Here is a 23,978-nt window from a genome sequence, read left to right on the forward strand (position 1 = left end):
ACATCTACCCGCCAGCACACTTGCAGTCCTCTACACGCTTGACATTTGTTCAGCTGTAAAAATAGTTCTTTAGTCTTCATTAAGGTGTTAAATCTGGAAGATGAACTGAAGTGTCTCTTATGGTGTGAACAGAGGTGGCAGTCACAAAGGGTTTAGCAGAGAACAGCTTCATGACGTAGCTGCCACCAGAGCTTCCAGCTGCTCTTGAAATAGTTTTAGAAAATTCAAATAATTTTTTTTCATTATATGTCACAGATATGGGAGATATTTTGGGGATATTTTGATTTTAAAAATAAAAATCCTCATGGATGCTAGTCAGAGCCATCAGAAAGCTGATATTTTGGCACCAAGATGCACACACTCTTCATGGTGGTTTTTGCGTGGCCCATAATGTGGCAGTGACATGAAGTCTGGGCAAGGGCATATTCCTCCTCAAGTCCCCTTGGTCTCGTGCATCTCCAGAATGGCAGATGTCTCAGTCTGTGTCTAAATACCAGAGCTTCTGTAAAACTGAGCAAATCTGTTATTTCACGTTGTGTGGCTTTGCTCCATGAGTATGCTTCATACATGCTCATGTCTGTGATTTTTGGGCTCAAAGTACAGTATGGAGTGTTTTCCAGCTGCATGTTATCCATTCTGCTGTTTGTTGGTCTTTGTTCCCATGTCCATCATGGATTTGCCTTATGTACCCCCTAGCAGAAAAGGGTTCAGCTGACTTACAGGTAATGAATAACCCAGATGAATAACTGTTCCTGGGCTAACCCGGAACCAAGCTGAAAAACATTCTTATTTCTGCTTCCTGGGCTCTGTTGGAGAGATTTCAGGCAAATTTTTATAATATGGAGATAGTTCTTGGTAAAACAGATGCATGAAGAGGAGTGTTGCTCGTTGGTCATCAGAAGTGTGGACTATGTGAGCTCTGTATTTGGTTGGGCTGGGTGCAGTGATGCATTGTCTGGGCATGTTAGAGCATCCCCTGAGGTGTCAGAAGTTGCAGCCGCAGGTCCATTTCAGTGCAAGCTGCTGGCAGCTTCCCCCGGATGTCTGCTGAAAGTGAAAGCAGCTCCTTTGTGCTCTCAACCTTGGGAAGAGAAGAGCCCATGTAAAGGAAGATGGTATCTGTTAAACACAGCGTGCAACTGGGGACTGGTCTGGTCACCCAGACCTCTGTCCTGACCTCTGCATCTCTTCCAGACTCTTCTTTAACCTCTCTACTGAACCTCTCTACTGAAATTCAGGCTTCAGAGCTTGTGTCAAATAATAATTTACCTTAAAATGAATTAATTTTGATTTTAGGGGAAATTTTAGTTCATGAATGTAGTCATAGCTGAGACAAAAGTTTTATTGTAAAGTAAAAGACTGACAAACCACTACTAGATGTTAATTCAGGTATTGCCTTCCCATAGGTTGTTGTGCCTATGTGAAATAATGATTAATTGCCGATTAACTGCCTTTATGTTCTGTAATCTCAAAGTAATTTCATACCTCCTGTACACTGTAGACACTGAAAATGAAGTCATGCCCTTGCTTTGTCAGACTTGGTGTCATCATTTCACGCCACTGAGAGAGAAACAGCCCGTGGCTCATGACAGCTTCTAGTTATGATGATGTTTTTTTGTTTTCCCTAGATACAGAGAATTTGTCTTCTTGGCATTCTTAGTTGTCATGTGGAAGTTCAGCAAATGTGGTTTTGAAACTGTTCCAAACACAGGCTTACATGAATGCTCCCAGGTTTCTTGTCTAAACATTCCTGACTTCAGTTCAGACCACACAAAAGCAATTCTTTGGTTTTTTACTAGCTGACATTTTAACTTTTGAATTTGTTAATTAATTGTTTTAAGCTGAAAGAGGAGAGATTGAGACGAGGTTTTGGGAAGAAATGTTCTCCTGAGAGGGTGAGGAGGCACTGGCCCAGGTTGCCCTGAGACGTGGTGGCTGCCCCGTCCCTGGAGGAGTTGAAGGCCAGGTTTGATGGGGATTTGAGTCCCGTGATCCAAAGGGAGTTATCTCTGCCCATGTCTGGGAGCTGGAACTGGATGGGCTTTGAGGTCCCTTCCAACCCAAACCATTCCATGATTCTATGAAAAAAGTGGTTGAAAAATGATTTATTGTTAGTTGCATTTATTATGACAGTCTCCAGTTTTAATTACATCATTCAAATGTTGTGTCGGAGCAGAAATACAAGTTATAATTTCTAATACTCAAGTATAGTTGATACTTACTAGCTTTTTATTTCATTTGTGTAACTCTTCATGCCCTCTGCTTGTTGCAGTGTTCACCTAAGAGTTTCTGTCCTCCTTCAGTAGCTCTCGGAAAAGCTAATTAATAAAAAATTTTAAAAGAAAGCTCCATTGCAGGAAAAAATAGAAAGGAAAAGCAATGAAAAGAAGGTGAGAAAAGGAAAGGCAGGGAGCAACTGTTTAAACCAGAGAATTTTAATATAAAGCTTGTATTGTACCTCAGAGGGGAAGGGAGAGGAGGACACCATGAGGAGGAATTGAGGAGGTGATAAAAGTTGAGAGACATCATGTTCCTTTTATATCTGCAGTGTCTTGTAGGAGGGCAAGAAAGGGGAAGGGAATTTTTTTGTTGTTTATTATTTACTTCAGAACACAAGTTACTGGTTTTGTAATAACCTTGTGCATGCCAGGGTGTAGGATGAGGCTGAGGATCAGGCCAGTGTGAATTTTTTTCTGTCTGGACCAGGTACTGAGCATTGCAGTGCTGAAGTGGAAATTCCTATTGACAACCTCACATCCTTCAACAGTCAAGGCATTAAAAAGAAGAAAAAAAGGGGCTGTTGAATGAGCTGTAGTCATTTAAAAGAGGTAGTGGGCTCCTTCTGCACAAGTCCTGCAAGATCTTTTGATAGGTCTGGATGCGCTGCAGATGTACTTTACAGGGACAAAACTAGAAGATAAATGTTGAGAGAGTTCAAGCACAACAACCCCACAAAATCAAAGCGGATCTAACCTTTTTATCTGGAGTACACTTGTTTTGAATGGTTTCATTGCTGTGGTAGTGGTGAGGATGTCAGTATGTGGTTTGTCCTGCTTTGTAGGTGTTGCAGTGAAGGTAGATCTGCTGAGGCTCAAGGACATGACCATGGAGTAAGAAGAACAAATCATATGTTAAAATACCTTTATTTTGTGGCTTTCTTTGTGCTTTAGATTTATTGTTAACTTAAAAAGGAAAGGGGTGTTGAAGTGTTGTAGCACTTAGTTCACACATGGTCTGTGAGATGGCTCTATCATCCTGCTTGTATTTTGCTTGCAGAGGACCCATAATCACATAGTATAATATTAATAGCTCTAGTCTTAAAAGATCTGACTCCAAGCATGAGAATATGTAATCATGGTGCTCCGCATGTATAATAGATGAAGCTCCCGTGTGTATTGTCTCTCCAAAGCAGATAGAGTTGTTCTAGTTTTAAAATTAAACGTGAGGTTTCAAGAATGTGGTGTAATCACATGCTGTTGATAAATGAGTTAAAAACTATTTTACAAAAGCTTATACATATCATAGAATCACAGAACTATAGAATCACGGAACAGTTTGTGTTGGATGGGATCTCAAAGCCCATCCAGTTCCACCACCCAGCCATGGGCAGGGACACTTCCCACAGGGTCAGGGGCTCCAAGTCCCATCAGACTGAGACCTGAACATCTCCAGTGATGGGGCAGCCACCACTGGTCTGGGCAACCTGGGACAGAGCCTCATTACCCTCACAGGAAAATATTTCTTCCTAAATTCTCATCTCAATCTCCCCTCTTTCAGCTGAAAACCACTCCCTTAGTTCTATCAAGAAATATGTAAAAAAATATAATTTCTCTCCTTTGCTGTTTGTGGCAGAAACATGGTTACCACTCATGCTGTCCAGAGTTCCTTTATTCTGTCTTCCTTTATTATTTTTTATGTTAGAGTTCATACAAATAACTGCTCTAAGAATCTGAAGTTTGCCCTGGTGTACAGGCAAACTAAGAGGGCAGTATTACAAATTAAGAGCTACATCTGCATTTATGGGGTTTATGATTTTTTTCCCTCTAGTATCCCCCCTAACTCTGGAATAAAGCATGGATCCTGCAGTACTCCAGAAGACGGTAAAATCATAACTCAATATGTGCTTATTCAGTGCCTAGATTATTACTACTGAATAATCACAGAGTTTGAAGCTAGTAGTAATGACAAGTCCAGGCAGTACTGTAAAGTACAGCTCTGTTTTCTTACTTATTCTGCTCTACTGGACCAGAAGTGTATATGTATGTAACTGAAAATTAAAGTGGCCATAATAAATATAGCTATCAAGGAGTTATTTTTCAAACATCTTTCTAATTAATTAATTCAGCCATTGAGATAGCAACCAGTTTTGTTTTTTTTTTTAAAAAGGATGCTTGGGAATTGTCATACAGGTGACAGGAGTGGGTTCCTTGGTATTGGTGTATCAGGAGTGGGATACAACTGTGTCTTAGTTCAACAGTATAGTGACACCAAAGAAAATTATAACTTACGTGAAAGTTACAGTAATAATAGCTGTTGCTCTTTTTCTTTTTCCCCATTCTAGAGAACAAATTTAGTTGGCACAAGTAATGCAGATTTTCCCTCTGGGGATCCCGGAATGTACCAGTTGGACATTACTCTGAGAAAAGGACAGAATTTAGCAGCACGTGACCGTGGAGGTAAGTGTACTGAGAAACACTATCTTATGTCTGGGAAGGGACATGTCTGTTGGCTGAATTTATATGAGGATATTTAAGTTACAATTAAAGTTTGAATTTTAATTGTGTTGGTTAAACTCTGCCTAAAACAATGTAGAGGTTCTGACTCAAAAAAACAAAGTAAAATGAGCTATGACCAGCTAAGCCCACTCAAGAGGAGTTTCATTTCAGGAGGAGAAAATTTCATAGAATCATAGAATCATAGAATAACCAGGTTGGAAGAGACCCACTGGATCATCGAGTCCAACCATTCTTATCAAACACTAAACCATGCCCCTAGCTAATATTGTTTTAATTCTTCTGCAAGCCAATTTGCCTCCAGTTTTTGAATGCTTCAAAGGGAAAAATGTGGTTTTTGGATGCTTCACTTTAAGAAATGTGTGATAGATTTACTTTAATCGTATAAATTTGTGCTGTGTTTCTTACACAAATGCTGTCTGGCTTCTTATTTTATTCTTTGACTGCTTAGCTGATTAATACTGGAGCTGTCTATAAAGACAACAGTAGTAAACCCTCTCTATTAGATGTGTCCTTGCTTTACCTGTTGACCAGCCTGCTTATCATGTATTGGCATTTTACAGTTGACTCTTAGACATTTATCACACATGTGATTCAGACATAGAGGGGACTCAAAAAAGGAATTTCACCCCACAGGAACACAGCAGGCTGACTCAGTGACTCTGTACATGCAACTGGAGCCCATTTTTAAAATTAGATAGGTCAGTTACCCACTTCCTGAGCAGCAATGTTAGCATGATAAACCTGACTAACAGTGTATTTTAGATTTGCCATAATATATACCTTGTGAGAGAGAAAAAGCCATAGTAGAAATTTAACTGAAAACCCAATATTTTTGTGCAGGACATTTCCAGACTTACCTGATGAAGTTACTTGACCTATTTCAGATCTCAAATACAGCAGCAGAAAACTGGACCATTTTTTTTATAGTGGTGGGAGATCATTCCACTGATATTTATGTCAACAAAACTGAAATTATAATATACTAATTTTTCATGGAATAAACTTTTGTGTATATTTTTCCTCTAGATACATTGATATTTTATCAAGTCTTCTCTGATGTTCATTATAAATGCTCAAAAATGGGCTTTTTTTCTGTGAACTATAGAGACTTGTCCTGTTTCTGAACGATCATTGTTATAATGCAGTCATATCTATCATTCATTTTATTCATAAATGAACAAAAATGTGAATATAAATGTGATTATTTGTTAATAAGGAAAATATCTCTAGGTTTCTCTCCCCCCTGTTATAAGACAGGACTCTGGGTCTAGAGTAAATAAAGGACAAGAGATCCATCCTCTGAGGTAGAATCCCAGGGTCTGAAATGAAGGTGTAAAATGTCAAGTGCTTCAAAAGGTTGGTTTGGGAAGCTGGAAACCTCCTCAGTCTGCTTGGGAGTCAACCAGAGTGGTGACTGCTCAGTATATAACAGACCTAGACCCTGGCCAGGAGCGTGGCGGTGCACAGCCATTGCCTACCCTGTTTTGCAGCCTGTAACTCCCTTTAGATGGTGCACACTGATCACCAATCCATAGGTTTAGCGCGAGATGGTTTTTCTTTTGAAAAGATGGTTGTTGGGCTCTGGTTTCACAAAACAGTCTCATAGACTGGGATCTTACCAAAAGGCAGATATCTGGGTTACTTCCTGAATTTTTTCCTGTCCTTGTAAAAGCTTGGCCCTCCCATCCTGAGAAACCAAGGGTATATTTCAACCAACAACTGCAAGTGTGTCAGGAAGGAGAATGCCTCTTGATGCAGTGCATTGCATCTTGATGAAATGTAGAAGATCCTTCTGGCCTTATGGGGAACTATAGATATACTTCCTCTGACTAGGGTTCAGATCTGAGCAGTGTCTGGGCTTCCAGGACTGAGCCTCTGTTTCTTACAGGGAAAATACAGAAACAGCACCTTGCACTAGGACCCCAAACCAAATCCCTCCATCCACTCATTACTGAGCGTCCTGGCTGGCATCTTCTGTGTTTCTGCTTGTTTTCCATTCCTCTTGGAGCTGCTCAGAGTAAGATTTTAGGAGCATCAGCAGCAGGTGAATTAGGGAGACTTTACAGCTATTAGAATGACAGGATCATAGGATCATTGAGGTTTGAAAATGTGTCTGAGATCATTAAGTCCAACTGTCAGCCCAACCCCACCATGTCTGCTAAACCATGTCCCAAAGTGCCACATCTACATGTTTTTTGAACTGCTTCAGGGATGGTGGCTCCATCACTGCCCTGGGCATCCTCTGCCATGGCTTCACCACTCTGTCAGTAAAGACATTTTTCATAATATCTAGTGTAAACCTGCTCTGGAACAACATGAGGCCATTTCCTCTCATCCTATCACTTGTTACTTGGGAGAAAAAGCAGGTACTGAGTGGATTGGGATGGCTGCTGAATGGGAACTACGCAGAAAGAGGCTTGATTTAGGAAGTCAGTTTTATCTAAATCCTTCCTGAAGTGTGATACTTGCTTCTTTTTATTTATTGTTTATAGTATCCCTATGGTAGCCCCAGTGGTGTTTCAGTAAGAAACAAGCATGTAAACCTGAATTCTTACCAGAGGTTTGTGTGGGTACAAGAGAACATTTGGAGATTCAGCAAGTTCATAAAAAGAATATTGACAATATTGAAATTCACTGAAAACCCATCTGACTACAAAGGTCTTTGCTCCATATTCTTGATGCTTAAAGCCTGAAAACTGAACTACCTCCAAGTACTGTGAATTTTTCTCTGAAAGAACAGTTGGACTATACAGTAGAAAATAATTTGGTTTTATTTTAGCTTTTTTTTTTCTTTAATTTGAGCTTCAGTTTCACATATCATTAGAAACCCGTCACTGAACATATTGCAGGCTTAGAATTCAAAGTTGGATTCTCAGGTTGTGAATGTTCTGCACACTTTGTCTTCCCCAAATTTATCAAAAGAGACACCACAACATTTCTGAGAGTCAAAGGAAAAAGACTGAAACAACATTTATGTTGCTGGCAATGGTAGCGATAATCACAGCTATTAGTTGATAAGTAAGCAGCATTGCTGGTCTTAACAAAGGGAGGACAGAACTTTATTCTAAGAGCACTCACATCTTGCAGTTGTCTCCTCAAATGATTGAAAATAATCCTTCATTAATGTGACCAGCAGGTCAAGGGAGGGGACTGTGCCCTTTTACATTGCTCTGGTGAGAACTCACCTGGAGCCCTGTGTTCATTTCTGGAGTCCTTGGTGCAGGAAGGACATGGATCTGTTGGAGCAAGTCCAGAAGAGGCCACAGAGATGATCCAAGGGCTGGAGCACTTCCCATATGAAAGCAGGCTGGGAGAGTTGGAGTTGTTCAGCCTGGAGAAGAGAAGGCTGTGGGGAGACCTTAGAGCAGCTTCCAGTACTGAAAGAGGCTCCAGGAAAGACTGGGAAAGGCTCTTGATCAGGGAGTGCAGGGGTAGGATGAGGGGGAATGCTTTTGAGCTGAAAGAAGGGCAATTTTGATGAGATCTTAGGAAGAAATGTTCTTCTGTGGGGGTGGTAAGGCCCTGGCCCAGGTTGCCTTGAGAAGTGTTAGCTGCCTAATCCCTGGAGGTGTTCAAGGCCAGGTTGGATGAGGCTTTCAGAAATCGGATCTAGTAGAAGGTGTCTCTGCCCATGGCAGGAGGTTGGAACTGGGTGGGCTTTAAGGTCTTTTCCAACCTAAACCATTCTGTGATTCTATAAGTCTATGGTTATAACAGGCAATATTTATGCTCTGGTATGTACAGTGTGACAAAAAGAAATGTGACTCTTCATTTTAACTCTTTGTTATTCCCAAGAAATCTTGTCTTTATTCTGATCCAGGTGCCTTCCAAGTACACTGAGTTGTGATGCCACAACTTCATCTCAGCTGTGCAATCAGGCAGTTTGCCTCTTTGCTTCTGGCTAAATTCTGTAGTGACATCTAATGCGTTTTATAGCATACGCTTCATCTAAGTGCATCCTGACATGCTTCATTAATTTTAAAAATTTGTTTTCTGAGACTTTTTCTCATAAGACTGGGAAAAACTGTGTAATGATGGATCTAGTAAGCTGGTAACATTAACAAGCTAACCTTATTACCTACATCTTTATGTTTTACTTTTCAGTTTTTATTTCTCATTTGCTTTTTGCCATGTACAATGTCTGTGCAATATCATGTATTTTTCAAAGAGTTTTGTCTGGAGTTAAAATTTTTAGGTTAAAAAGACCCCTTTGATTTGTTGCTGCTAGTCTCTGACTTCTTGCATGTGGCATTGATGTGGCTGATTCACATCAGTGACATGCCTTTATAGATGTTTTACAATATCTTAAATACTGTTTTTAAACAAATGAACAAACAGACAAAACTCCCTTTTGGCTCATCCATTTCTGCTTTAAGAAAGACTCATTTTGAGATGCAAACTGAAATGTTTCAGAACAGTCAGAGAAGAGGGGAATTATATCTTAGTCACTGGTTTTCTACAATCCTTTTCAGTCAAAAGAAAGATATAAAAAACATTTTTTTAAGTGTTTCAAATATGTTTTACCAACAGTGTTTCATTACTTCACTGGAGGCTGGAATTCACTCCGTTTTGTGCTTTTTGAGTAACCTATGAGCTGATTTGCTGCTCCATGTTAAATAAAGTTAGGAAACAAATAGCACGAGTTAAGCACATGGGCTTCATGTGGTGTCAAAAATCGGGCATAAAACATAATGACTGTGATCCGTTCTGGCTTTACAATTTATAATTAATTTCTTTGTACACAATGCACAAAGATTGGCCTCATTGTACATACAAAAGAGCACAAGGAAAATGGTATTTTTGAGCATAATTAAAATATACATTGGCTTTTTCATGATGATTAGAAGTGGTGTCTTTTCTGTGTGAGAACTTGTGGGAAGAGTTCCTGAACTGAGATATTTATTGTGTTCTGAAGCCTTGATCTTCAGATGGCAATACTGTCTGATCTCCATATCTTTCTCTGAAGAAGACAGCTCAGTGACATCTCCTGAGATTGGAGAGTCTCTCTTTGTAAAGATGGGTTAGTCCTTCAGTGTCTGACTTTGGTATGGGAACCTGCACCAAACAAAGTGTGTGATTAGTGGCTTCGTGCAGTGTAAAGGCTGTATTTCAATTTGATCAATTTACCACTTCTGATATGAAAAGTATCAGTAAGAAACTAGATGCTTAAATGGAGACTAATTGGGAGAGATGACTGGCAAAACCAAGAGCATCTGAAGGAACGTGCCCCTGTCCTGTTTCCTGGAGAGAAGAGATGAGAAGGTTGTTGTCATAAAGAAGAACCTTCTCCTAATGTCCAACCTAACCGTCCTGCCATTCCCTCAGGTCAGAGAGAAGAGATGAGTGTCTGCTCCTTCTCCTCTCCTCATCAGGAAGATTTAAACTGTGATAAGGTCTCCCCTGAATCTCCTCTTCTCCAGATTGACCTGTGAACGTTCATCAAATTTTTATTTAATTATATTTTTATTTTACTGTATTAATTAGGTGTGCAATTTGAATGCTTTTTAATATAAAGAAAATCAGCTATCATTAGTTTTGGATGCCAGTCAAAGGGTCTATATTTAGTTTAAATCAAAATGGGTGAGAATTTTATCTTATATGGAGGTCTTTTAGGAGGGTTGTATTAAGTTTTATTTGAGCCAAAATTACACCTAATAATTTTCAAGGACTCCCAGGGATGTGAATGTTTTTTTAAATCTCTCTTTCCTTATTATGCCAATAGAGAGGGTAAGATGCTGAAACAAGAAATCCCAGCTTGGCATGCTTGTTACGCTGGAATTGATGTAAATATATGTAGATAAATGTGCCAGCATTCATCATGTGTAGAAATATTTTCAGGATGTTTTATTTAAAGGTACATGCTTGTTAGGCTGGCAGTGCTTGACTAAAGATGCCTGAGACATAGTAACAGGCTGCTGGAGCTCTGTCTCTGTTTTCCTGCAGGGACGGGTTGGCTTTGGTTAAAGAGAATCGCAGCTCCATATTTCATTCTGATCATCAGCAGGTACAGATTAGCCTTGCCCAACAAAATATCTAGGCTGGGAAGTTACTTTTCCCTTTCGTTTCCACTCTGCCCAAGTCTGGCTGCTGCTATGTTGTGTTCCTCAGCATCATGTTGGTTTCTCCGCTCTGTCAGCCTGGCCTTCTGTCCTCCAGCAGCTGTCCAGGCCAGTGGTGAAATATTCTCCCCACCCAAAGGCAGATAGGTCTTGGGCGTAGTCCTGGCAGCAGTGACTTATGCCAGATGGGAACAGGAACTGTCGTCCTCCTGCATGTAGGAAAGCAAAGAGGAAGGAGCAGAGAAGAGCAGTGAGAATTAGGCTTGCGTATTTTACTGATGTGCTGCAGAACTTTTGTCCCTTAGGCAAATTCCTCTGCAGAAGGTGCGAAGGTCCACCTGAGGATGGGTCATAGAATAATGGAATAGTTTGGGATGGAAGGGACCTTAAAGCTCATACAGTTCCAACCCCGTGCCATGGGCAGGGTTACCTCCCAGTGGATCAAGATGCTCGAAGCCTCATCCAGCCTGGCCTTGAACACCTCCAGAGAGGGGGCAATTACCACTTCTCTGGCCAGCATCAGTCACTGCCTCCCCACCCTCACAGGAAAACATTTCTTCCTAAGATCTCATCTAAATCTGTGATCTTTCAGCTTAAAGCCGTAAGCCCTTGTTCGATCCCTGCGCTCCCTGATGAAGAGCCCTTCCCAACAGCTGTGTCATTTGGTTCCTGTGTTTTCTTCTGTCCTCTGTTTGGCATGACACCTCCTCTCACCACCAGGTCCTGCACTCTGCCTGGACCTCTCCATCCAGCCAACAGACTGCAAGAGATCTAGGTGCAGCATTTTTCTTCTGATGTGGCTTTCTGTTTCTATCATGGCCAGTATTTCTTTCACGTCCCTGGAAGTCCTCACTCTTCGGTTGTACCCTGCTGTCCCCTCAAAAACTTTAAGGGGAATGGCTGCTCCTCTTTGCATGGGGAGCTGAAAACAGTCAGTCCATCACTTGCACCCTGCTGATTTCTTGTTCTTGCTTGTGTTCTGGTAAGCATGTTTCCCTTAACACACTGTGGCCTTGTGTTTTTATTCTCATTTCTCCATCTCAAGCTAAGGAAACACTTGAAGAAATTCCATGGCAGCCTCTAAGTGAGTGGCTAAGTGCCTCTTCCTCGACATTAAGGGGGAGTATACACCCATATGAAAATGGACTGTCTTAAGAAAATTGTGGGATTCTTATATGATTGGAGAAGACATCTTAGCAGCATTTCCTTGGCATTTTACATTGAGAATTTCTACAGGAATCCAAAAATAACCTCATTCCTGTTACCTGTGGAGACAGCGACAGTTGCTGAGTTTCCCCGTAGCAAGGTCTGGCAGGAGCTGCCTGCGGGTTCTGGCTCTGTGCCACCCTCAGCAGAAACTGCCAAGGACAAGCATTTTTCAAACACTGCTGTCAGAGAGCTCATATGCTTTATCAGCTTCCTCACAACGCTGCTACTTAGGCATCCAAATCAAAGGTAGGATTTTCAGAGCTGCAAGGTACTTTAAGCCAGTATCTACATTTGTGGGTAGCAGCATATATAAATTAGTGAAAAAAATAACATACCCCAACACTCATTCCCAAAAACCAGATTTATTTATGAGTATTATGGAGCACATGCAGAAATGTCTATTGATGGGACTGTGTGGATATTGAAAGAAATATAATTATCAACTGCAAAAGTCACTTTCTAGAGGGTTTTTTGACCTTTTTTTGATCAGTTGCCTTTAGGTACCTGAAATAGAAAATGTCAATTTGTAGAGCACTGGTAAAATTCACATGCAGCAAATATGGCAGTTGTATTGAGATGGACTTTATTAAACAGCAGGCTTTGTGAACATTTTAGGTAAACTTGATATTTTATGGTTATTTTATTTTTGTTCCACTGAAGCTGGTAGCAAAATCTCCATCAACTTGAGTGGGCCAGGATTTCCTCTCCTATAACAGCTGTGAATGTAAAACAGTATGTACAATCTACTAGAATCCTGTAAAAATACAATATGAAGAAGATGATAGAACAATCCTTACCTTAGTGGGAGAGGTGCTGTCAGTAGGTTTCTTACTTTCCCTAGGAAACAATATTTGAGGAGCTGAATTTTGCAGGTAAAAGCAGGAACTAGAGCACCAACTATGTGAAAGAAGGTTGTAGTGAGGTGGGTGCTGGTCTTTTTTACCAAGTAAGAAGGGATAGGGTAAGAGGAGATGACCTCAAGTTGCACCAGAAGAAATTTAGTTTGGATATTAGAAAAATCACCTTTACTGACAGAGTGATGAAGCCCTGGCAGAGGCTGCCCAGGGCAGCGATGGAGTCCCCATCCCTGGAGGGGGTCAAAAAATGTGTAGGTGTGGCACTTTAGGACATGGTTTAGTTGGCATGGTGGGGTTGGGCTGATACTTGGATTGGATGAGCTTAGAGGTCTTTTCCAACCTTAATGATTCTGTGGTTCTATGATAAAAAGCTTCTCAAGGGTGATGTTTGAGGCACTTTTTTGTATTTCAGTTACAGGTCAAGTTAGAAGAACGAGGGAGTTCTAATGAAACTTGGAGCACTCATACAAAGCATAACATAAACTGCTAGTAAAAAAATTATGTACCTAGATACAGTGGCATGCATTGAGATGATATAACTTCAAGGGTGATATAACTTCAAATTTAGAGGACTCCAGCCCTCTGAAAAGATTTTCTCCAGAGTATGAAGTAATTTTTATTTTCAAAGTAATTTATTTTCTTCTCTCTGAAGGTCTAATGTACCCATTAGGCTGATCTCATGATACAATATGAGAAAATGTAAAATTGATTGTCACATTTGTTTGTACAACTCTTCTGGTGATGTTCCACTAGATGACACTGCTGTGATCACATCGTTGCTAGTCTTGTTAATAAATGTGGAGAACACTTTTAGAATAGTGCATTGATAAGAGAAATTATTAAGAGCAATTTTTAAAACAGTCATTCTGGTCTTAGCTGATGACTCAGTGAATGCTGCAATTAAAGGCAAAAATGGGAATATTCAGAGTTATGTAATGCAGGAAGGTGAAAGAGACAAGAATTGTGGGCACAGTCCATTCCTGAGTTATCTTGATCTAGATATTAGGCGTGCATACAAGACAGATGAGAAAGTGCAAGGAACTTAGCTTCATTCACAGAAGAGACCCAGTTGTCATAGCATCAGCACCAAGTGCAAGCTTTGGTGCGAGCTATGTGGTGTGAGGTTGAGAAGGAAGGAAGGAAGGAAGGAAGGAAGGAAGATTGGATATTAGGAACAATTTCTTCACTGACAGAGTGGTGAAGCCCTGGCAGAGGCTTCCCAGGGCAGTGGTGGAATCATCATCCCTGAGGGGTTCAAAAAACCTCTACATGTGGAGCTTTGGAACATGGTTAAGTTGGCACCATGGTGTTGGGCTGATGGTTGTACTGGATGAGCTTAGAGGTCTTTTTGAACCTTAATAAATACTATAGAAGCTGGGTTTAATGGAGGGCAATCTGTTACAGACAAACCCAAACTCTCATAGAAGGCCAAAAAGTTTCCTCTTAGTGCAGCAGAAGACATTTATGGGACATAAGATGAAGCTTCCTATTGTGTTACCATTAGCCTGAACCAAAGCAGGGATCATATGAACTGACTGCTGGTTGACCAACACACATCGTCTGAAGCCCATTTGGCATGGCTTTCTACTCTTTCAGGTTCTTCTTTGTCAATTCTCATCATGTGGAACTTTTCTCTCCTGAACCTGAAAACTGTAGTTGTGATGCCATTTTTATCAGTTGGAAAAAGGATAGCAAGAATGAAGATTTGTTTGGTGTGAGAGTAAACAAAGATTCTAGCCGCCCTCTTGTACTGGAAGGGCCTTCAAGAAAGCTGGAGAGGGGTTCTTCATCAGGGAGTGCATGGACAGGACAAGAAGGGATGGTTTTAAGCTGCAAGAAGGGGAGATTGAGATGAGATATTTGGAAGAAATGTTTTCCTGAGAGGCTGGGGAGCCCCTTGCCCACATTGCCTGGAGGAGTCATGGAGGCTTCATCCCTGGAGGTGTTCAAGGCCAGGTTGTATGGGGCTTTGAGAACCCTGAACCCGCAGGAGGTGTTTCTGCCCATGGCAGCAGGCTGGAACTCCATGGGCTTTGGGGTCCATTCTGACTCAATTTATTACGTGATTCTATGATTCCATTATCTGTTTTTTTGGCTGTGGCTTTTTTACCATCATACATTTCTAAGACACGGTAAAAAATCCATCACTTTGTTTCTGTACAATGTGGTTTTGGATAATCGTCTAAAACTGGCTGTTTCTGGTTTAATACTATTACAAAGAGTACTGGTTTCTTCTGTTTCTCTTTCCTGATAAATGCACTATAGAAGTGCTTATTCAGCAAATACAGTTATTTAATAATGAATATCAATTTTTTTCCCTTTCTTTCAGTTTCATTGTGATGATTCATATTTTTAAGTATTGGAGGAATATGTTTATCATTCACTTCAATTTCACATGGCAATGCACCATGTAGCTAACTGGATCTATCCTTTGCGAGGCTGGTGGAGCACAGTGCTAACACTGCAGATTATGAATATACCTCTACTACTTCTGTTTGCAGATGCTTAGCTTTCATTCCTTTTCCATTGCTTTTCTTCTAAAGAAGTTAGGAAAATTCTTCAGAGGGGAAACAGCATGTATCTTCCTGGATGCATCCCTGGATCATTGTAGGAATGTAGGCGTTCACTGAGTAAATCTTTCCAAGTTGTAGACATCTCTCTTAAGCTTTGAATCATCATACCCCTCCAGCTACAAAGTAATGGAGATAAAGCAAGAGGGCTTTGACAGCGCTAAAATAAGGTAGAAACAGAAGGTTTAGTATGCTGTCAAGTCACCTATGGGCTGTAATGCATAAATGCTTAATATGTTACTAAAATTGTACCCTTCAGGTACTGCACCTCCGCACTGCTATTGCAAAGGCAGGTGCCTGTGTCAGAAGTGATGTTCCTGAGTAGAATATTGCAGTGGGAATTTATGCCAAGGTTAAAAAGAGAGATTCCTCTTACCTGGTGACCTATTGGCCAGGGATGGTGACAAAGCACTACAGTGTTCTTTGCTACTCCAGTTGCCCAAGTACCCATGGAGCTTTGCACTGGTCATCTGGGTAGTTTGCTCAGCATTGTCAGCAGCAACATGGCTTGGGACTTCCAGACCGTCATCCTCTGGTGGAAGAATCTGATCTATAATGTGTAGTCATTAGAATACATCAAAGACCTCTGTGCCTGATTCTGTTCTGTTTAATATCTTCGTCAATAGTCTGGATGAGAGAATGCAGTTTTCCCTCAGTGAGTTTGGGGACAGTACCAAGCTATGCAGAGGTGTTGATCATCATGAATGAGGAAAATTCTGCAGAGTTATCTGGACAGGATGGATAATGGGCCCATATAAATTCTATTAGATTCAACAAGGCCAGATGCTGGGTCCTGCTGTTCCGACACAAGAACCCTGTTCAACACTTCAGATTTGAAGAACAGTGTCTGGAAAACTGCCCAGCGGAAAAGGACCTGGGAGTGTTTGTCAGCATGGCTGAGCATGAGCCAGCAGTGGCCCAGGTGGCTAAGAAGGCCAGTGGCATCCAGGCTTGGATCAGCCATGGTGTGGCTAGCCAGAATAGGGAAGGGATCATTGCTCTTCACTCAGTGCTGTTGAGGCCACACCTCGAATCGTGAGTTCGATTTTGGGTCCCTCACTCCAAGAAGGACATTGAGGGGGTGGAGTGCATCCAGAGAAGGGAAACAGAGATGCAGAAGGGGCTGAAGCCCAGGGATTCTGAGAGCAGCTGAGGGACCTGAGATTGTTTAATCTGCAGAGGAGTAGTCTCAAGGGAGACCTCTGTGCTCTCTGCAGCTCCCAGAAAAGGGGTTGTGGTGAGGTGGATGTTGGTCTCTTCTCCCAAGAGGAAGGTGATAGGGCAGGAGAAAATGACCTCAAGTTGCTCCAGGGGAGGGGCAGATTGGATATTAGGAACAATTTCTTTACTGAAAGAATGGTGAAACTTTGGAAGAGGCTGACTAGGGCTGTGGTGGAGTCTCCATCCCTGGAGAGGTTCAAATAGTGTGTGTCTGTGGCACTTTGGGGCATGATTTAGTAAGCACAGTGGATTTGCTCTGACAGCTGGACTGGATGATCTTAGAGGTCTTTTTCAACCTTAATGATTCTGTGGTTGTTAAAAGAGCATAGAAAGCCCTGCTGTGTTGGCATAATTCTACTGTGCCTGGGTATTTTTCCAATGGCTAAACGAAAGTAAGCAAGTAGCAACATCAAGCTATTAAACATTAATTTCTATCTAGTAAATTACAATGTTATATTAAGGAAAGATTCATATAGTATGTTTCCACAGGTGTTTCTTCATAGTGTAGGTTTTCCTTCATATGACTTTAAGTGAGACTGCATGTGCAGTCTGTATCTGTTTCAGCCAAGTTATTAAATAAGCATCGTACCCATTTTTATTGTGCTAAGCATATGTGGGCTGCTAAAGCTTCTATTTTAGCTTTATCTACCTTTTTTCTGTTTTATATTTTAAGATTCAGCTTTTATTTCAGTTTGCATTTAATGCATAGTAAATCATTATCTGGGGCATGGCGAAAAACTCGCATGTTTCACGGGAAAGAAAGATACTGCATTGTTACATTGACTAGGACAGCTCATATATTTGTCCTTTGCAAGTATACATAAATAAGATCATTACTATAAAACTAACTAAAGGTATAAAGTATAAGACCAACAGAGAGCTGTGCTTTGTAGACAAAGCAAATCAGGGTCCTCTCTCTGTCCCAGAAGAGGTGAAACCTCTGATTGGTTTTGCAAGAGCTTGCTACCTTGAAAAACAAGGTACTGTGCTTCAAACAGTTTCAGGAAGATCTTAAACAATTTTAGGAAAAACATAATTTTAGTCCAGAGGGTCTAGAAGCAGAGCAAACAGTGTTCCCTTTGATTTAGGTATGTAATTCTGTATGCATTAAAGTATATTAACCAGCATAATAATTTGAGTTGCAAGGAAAATATTTCCGTAGCACACTTAAATCCTGTTTCAATTAATCTGACTTCAGCTATGCTTAAAATGAATAATGAAGATTTTCTTGAAATTAGGCTGACCACTGAACAATTGCTTTTTGTCTATTCTGTTCTGTGTCAGGGAGGGGGTGTTTCATTCTTTCTATTTCACAAGCATAATTAGCATTTTCTGAGTATTTACTAAGCCAAGTAGAGCTGCTTATTGTGAGCTGTGCTGAAATACAGTACTAAAACTGCCTTTTTTTTTTTTTTTTGTGGCAGGAATTAATCTAAGAAAGAAAGAAAGAAAAAGAAAGCTGTGAATGTTACAACCAATATTTTTAATGGGCTCTGAATAATTAAAATTCTGTATTCCCTGTTGACTTTTAAGCAGAACTCTGCACCCTGTAGCTTCCATATGCTAACTGTGAATTTGTAATTGGCATCGTCAGTCTTTGGATATTAGTTTTCCAAGTGCTTTGTATCATTTAATCTAACTATTGTCCTTTTTAGGTGAACTAAGTGGATAATTATCTGCTAGGTGGATAGAGGGACAGAAAGTAGAATTTTTTATGGAAGAGCTGTGAGTTTTAGTCTTGTAGTGTTTAGTTGTCTTGTTTAGGGGGTTGCTGAAGACCAACAAGAAGTCAGGCTTGCAGCTCTTGCACAAGACATATAACAACTACTCTTTCTGTGTGTTAAATGGTTATGAGATAGTTTGTGCTAAGCACTTACCCCACTTTTCAGAATAAAATATCAGGCAGAGGAGACTATATTCTTCTGTTTCTTTTTTTTTGAGATGCTTTATATTACAGTTTGGGAACACAAAATAGGTAAAATGCTATGAACTGATAGGTGTTTTACTTGACAAACTCAGCTGACAGACAACTGAGAACTCTCCCCCTGCATATTCTCCTGCCTTGATTTTGACAAAGAAAAGAGCTGGATGCTGAGAAACTTTATTAGAATGAAAATGAGTGTGGGTGGAGTCAGAGAAATGGGGAAAAGAGCTGGATGGCAGTGAAAGAACTCTTCATGTAATGAGTCCAGAACAAATATTTTTGTTAATAATTAAGCTTCTTGGGAACTATGATGTCAAAGTTATTGTACATCCCTGTACATCTCTAATGGTTTGCTTTCCTTTCAAGACAAGCAATTCCAAGATTGAAAGTAAAAAGGAGGAATAATACAAAGACAGAGATTTAGTTTTATGTCTAAGCATAAGACAATTAAGAACATGCTTTTACCTTATTTTGCTTCCAGAAATGAAGTTATTGCCCAGTTACTTGCAGTGATGAAAAATCCTGTTCCCCCCGTCTACTGGGTGTTTATTGCTTCTTAGATTGTGTTTATTCCTTCAGTACTTGTCCTATGTCCCATACAGTAGCAAATTTGATTTATTTACTGTGATTTACAGTTAATACTATTTAAGTACTCTGTTTTTTCAAACCACCTGGCTGAAATTGGTCCAAGCATGATATTTATCTTGTATGTGTGATGAATCCAAAGGAAACTCGTGATTTACAGTAGGAATTGGACTGGCTGCAGCCTTTGTAACATCATGGCTTATCCTTAGTAACTCTGTCAATACAGAAAATAGATCCTATGTTCCACGTGGTCCTCTACATAGCAGTGATAACAACCTATAAGAAAGACCTTAATGAATTGTGTTGTTTGCTTTTTTGCTATAGCCAGAGGGAGAGGGGAAGAAGGTAGTTTCTTTGATTTGTTCTGTTTTCCTTTCTGAAATCTTTTTCTCAACCAGCTGAAACCTAGATCTGCCCCGAGAAAATAGTGTTCCATTTTTTAAAACATTGAAACTAGAGTTTGAATTGCAGTAATCAGCATCTGAACCACGCAAAAGCTTTTAGGCAAAGTCACTCTTATTTTTTGGGATGGGCTTGCATATGTCTTAGTGTTCTATTTCAGAAGTTAAACTGTGAGTGAACAGCAGTAGTGGAAAAAGTAATGCGTTTAACTATGCTGTAGTTGAACAGTTTTAATTAAATCAGTTAATTAGCTTCTATAACAAATGTATTTGATAACTCACCATTTTTCTAAAATGTAATTTCTTTCTTCTTGTTATATGAAGTGTGAAAACAACTCCAGCCAAAGTGACAGCTGGAAGTGCTAGGTTTCAGTGTTGTTCATCTGTATTATACTGGGATTTTTTATAGCCTCTGTTCTTTCTTTTAGTATAAGGTTTTCAAATCTGCCTTTGGGATTTCAGTGTCTGGTTACCGCATAATGCAGACTGACCCTGCACAGGCTTTTTAGACATGCTGGTTGTTGGACTTCATTCACACTGAATGAAGTGCAGAAATACCATAAAGGAATGCTTTTCCCTTGTCGTTTCTATCTTGCTAGCACCAGTTGCAGGGGAGCAGTGTCAAGCTCTTTACTTGGTCTCATGGTGATCTTCACCTCTGTGTTCTCTGTTGAGTTTTGTTTGGTTGGCAGTTTGCCACGTTATCACAGAATGGGTTGGGTTGGAAGGGACTTCAAAGCCCATCCAGTTCCACCCTCCTGCCATGGGCAGGGACACTTTCCACTGGACCAGGGACTCCAAGCCCCATCCAGCCTGGCCTTGAACACCTCCAGGGAGGGTACAGACACCACTGCTCTGTGCAACTTGAGCCAGGGCCTCACTACCCTCACAGGAAAACATTCCTTCCTAAGATCTCATCACAATCTCCCCTCTTTCAGCTGAAAACCCTTCCCCCTCATTCTGTCCCTGCGCTTCCTGATCAAGAGACCTCCCTATTAAACAAGACTTCATTAAAATACCCTTGCTTCCCAGGGTCAGGGAACACTGCCCATGTTGATGGAGAGTTCCTGTCCTGGACTTCAGCAGCATCTTTAGGCATTCAGTGTTTCCTAGGAAAAGAGAGGCTGCCACGTTGTGTGAAAAATCTTTATTGCCTTTGCACAGACAGCAGCAGTGCTGCAGCAGGAGCTGAGTCTCGCAGTTTGGGATCTGAGAGGAGGGTTCAAGCTCACGAGTGAAGGCTCTCAATAATGTTCTTAAGTGCTACAGAGAGGAAAAATGTGAACCAGATTCATTTGAATGGCTTGGTAAGCAGGAAACCAATGAAGAGCCTGAGATTTGGATAACAAAAATCCCTGGTGAATATCAGATTCTTGCAAACTCAGACTGAGGGGTCTTTGATTTTCTCTGGTTTTGTGTACAAACTCATAATCATTGTTAACAATCAGATCACAAATTGATTTTTTTTCTTTAAAAGTGGAAAAATATATTAATTGAATTGTTGATATTGACTTAAATTACATATTAGTATATCATTACATAATATATTTTCTCCCAAGCGACATATATATACACAATATATTTTCTCCCAAGTGACAGGGGACAGGACAAGAGGGAATGGCCTCAAGCTCTGCCAGGGGAGGTTTAGGCTGGACATCAGGAAAAAAATCTTCACAGAAAGGGTCATTGGGCACTGGAACAGGCTGCCCAGGGAGGTGGTTGAGTCACCTTCCCTGGAGGTGTTTAAGGCATGGGTGGACGAGGTGCTAAGGGGCATGGTTTAGTGATTGATAGGAATGGTTGGACTGTATGGTCCGGTGGGTCTCTTCCAACCTGGTTATTCTATGATTCTATGATTATATATTTAAATATGACATTAACCTGTGCTTGGTGTGTTATTGTCATTAATATGGATGCACACTTACTGTATTACAATTAGATAATATTTGTGAAAATTGTTACTGTGATCGATTTTAAAATTGGGACCTTGGGATGTAGAGTAGTGCCAAAGGCGGCTCCGTGCAGCTCAGCAGAACTGAGAGGAGCAGGAATATATAATTTTACGTAAAGAGCACTGACATCTTGTGGCTGCAGGAAATAGTGCAAAGAGCCCTGGTTATACCAGCCTTTATGTTTACAATTTTAACGCAAGTAACTCACTGTATTTCCTTGTGGATGTGAACACAAACGTCCAGAATATGTAAGTCTGATGAAAGTCATTAAGAGTAAGAAAAGTCTTATGAATCATTTGCTTATGATGATGTGATTATTATTAGTGCTAGAACTGTTGTTTATTTTAAGATAGTCTTTGATCAAATAATATTAAGGCTCAGAAATAGCTGGCAGAGAAATAGAAATATGAATTTTGACCAATATTTTTTATTAAAATGAATTTCATTTCATAAAAATCAAGTCTTGCCAACCAGCATTTTAGGGAAGGTATTAGTTTGGATTTTCTATCCAGCTTCCTTGTTTTCTTTAAAGACTTAGGAGTCTGGGTCATGCATGATGCGCAGGACAAGGAGACCAGTTGTCAGGTCCTCCTCATGGATCTGAGGCTTCTGCTACTCTCACGACCATGTCTGTGCTAGTTGTGGATGTGACATTTTGTGCCTTCTGGTAGGTGGAAGTGATTTACCTTGCAACTCTGTGTGCACTATCAGGTTTTTGCTGGCTGTCCTTCATCTCCTTACATGAGTGTCTTCAGATGAGGACACAGGGGCCCTCCTGGATAGCCACTAATCTCTGTGCCTCGAACACATGCCACTGCAAGATTCTTTCTTCCACCAGTTGTTCCTTCTGATGCTTCTAAACCCACAACACATCCATTCTCCATTCCTGCCATGTTCAACATTTCAGTTCCCTTCCAGATTTTCTTTCTGGTCATAGTTAATTTTCATTCGATCAGGGGTCTTAGGCCTGTGCTCTTCTGCTGGTAGGTGATGACTGCAGTTAGTGTGAGCTTTGTGGACTGATTTAGAGTTGATTTCCTCATGGTGAGTATTGTAGGAAGTGTCTTTGTGGAAGAGGGAAGCCTGAACACAATAAAATCCATGAGGTGGTGTTACAGTAGTGGTGTCAATGGAGCCTGTGCCTTTCCAAAGACATCAGATAATTAGATTACTATTTTAAAGCAATAATTTCAACTTTAAAATCTAATTATTGTGATGGCATTGAGATAAAATCCTAGTCCTAATATGGACATAATTCTGTTAACTAAGATCTACACTTCAATAGCTGATGTTTCATGTATGACTTTGAGAATGGGTTGCAAACAACAGAAAGCAATGCAAACACCCATTTGGTGTGAACACAGTGAATTACCTGCATAATGACCTTTCAGAAAAGAATAAATCATGACAATAAAAATTTCTTTCCTCAGTTGCTGTTTTCAGCTTGACTATCAGTAGAAAATACATTCAGTTGTGTTTAAGGTAATTTATACATATGTCTTTCACAGGAACCAGTGATCCGTACGTCAAGTTCAAACTTGGAGGAAAAGAAGTATTTAGAAGTAAAACAATACACAAGAATCTCAATCCTGTATGGGAAGAAAAGGCTTGCATTCTTATAGATAACACAAGGGAACCATTGTATATAAAGGTGAGATACTATCTTGGTTACAACAAATTACATGAAAATTAACATCAAATTACAACACGAGAGTTATAGAAATAATTTGAATTTTGTGGTTTTTGTATACTGAAAAATTAATTGTGCAATAGTGCCTTAGTAAAGACTATTCAGAGGTGAAAATTATTTAAGTTATCTGTAGAATAATAGTGTCAATTTGTTTTTTTTTAAAAAGGCAAATGCAGGCATTTTTGTTAATGTTGGGCCATAATTTTATACTTCTGTAGTGATATCTTAGGAGAAGGACAGAAAAAGTAAGCAGTGCTTAATGATGAAGGCAGTCTTGTTATTTATGGAAATATCACTGCGTATTCTGGTATGAAACATATTCTGTCCCATTAAAATCAATTCTTTGCTGAGGTTAATTTAAACATTTGTCAAGACCCCTGCCCAGCTCTCCCAAGTGTGGGGTTTTTTCCTGTTTATACAGTGCGTTTTCTTACATGTTTTATAATGCTTTATGCCCTTTCTTTTTACATTCCAACTCCCCGTACATCACAGGTGAGAACGATTTTGCCATAATAGTGGCATCACTTACCCCAAAATAATAGATAGCTTGAGTTTAAATCAAAGAGAGGCCAGCAATGCCCAAAGTAAGTGGCAGGTGTGCCAATAGTACTTCTTCACTATCCATACTGGACTGAAAACTAGAAGAGATCCTTGTTTTACAGGCACAGATCAGAAAGGCACTTTGCTGGACCCAGCAGTTCATGGTGGTCTATCTCAAAAAGTGATCCTTAATTGTGTAAATCAAAGCAGATAAAAATTAAATTTGAAAAGTGG

At 40.2% G+C, this 23,978-nt stretch overlaps 1 protein-coding gene across 6 annotated transcripts in view; it reads left to right on the plus strand.

Annotated features, from left to right (window-relative positions):
* The window catches only part of MCTP1 (multiple C2 and transmembrane domain containing 1), a 294,838-nt gene that overhangs the window by 106,903 nt on the left and 163,957 nt on the right, over positions 1-23,978 (plus strand). For all 6 annotated transcript variants that reach the window (XM_069881062.1, XM_069881063.1, XM_069881066.1 and 3 more), the window contains exons 2-3: positions 4,562-4,676; positions 23,023-23,165. In XM_069881062.1, coding sequence (XP_069737163.1) covers positions 4,562-4,676; positions 23,023-23,165 — 258 coding nt within the window. The remainder of the gene's footprint in view (positions 1-4,561; positions 4,677-23,022; positions 23,166-23,978) is intronic.

Source organism: Phaenicophaeus curvirostris, chromosome Z (assembly GCF_032191515.1).
Source record: "Phaenicophaeus curvirostris isolate KB17595 chromosome Z, BPBGC_Pcur_1.0, whole genome shotgun sequence".
NCBI lineage: Eukaryota > Metazoa > Chordata > Aves > Cuculiformes > Cuculidae > Phaenicophaeus > Phaenicophaeus curvirostris.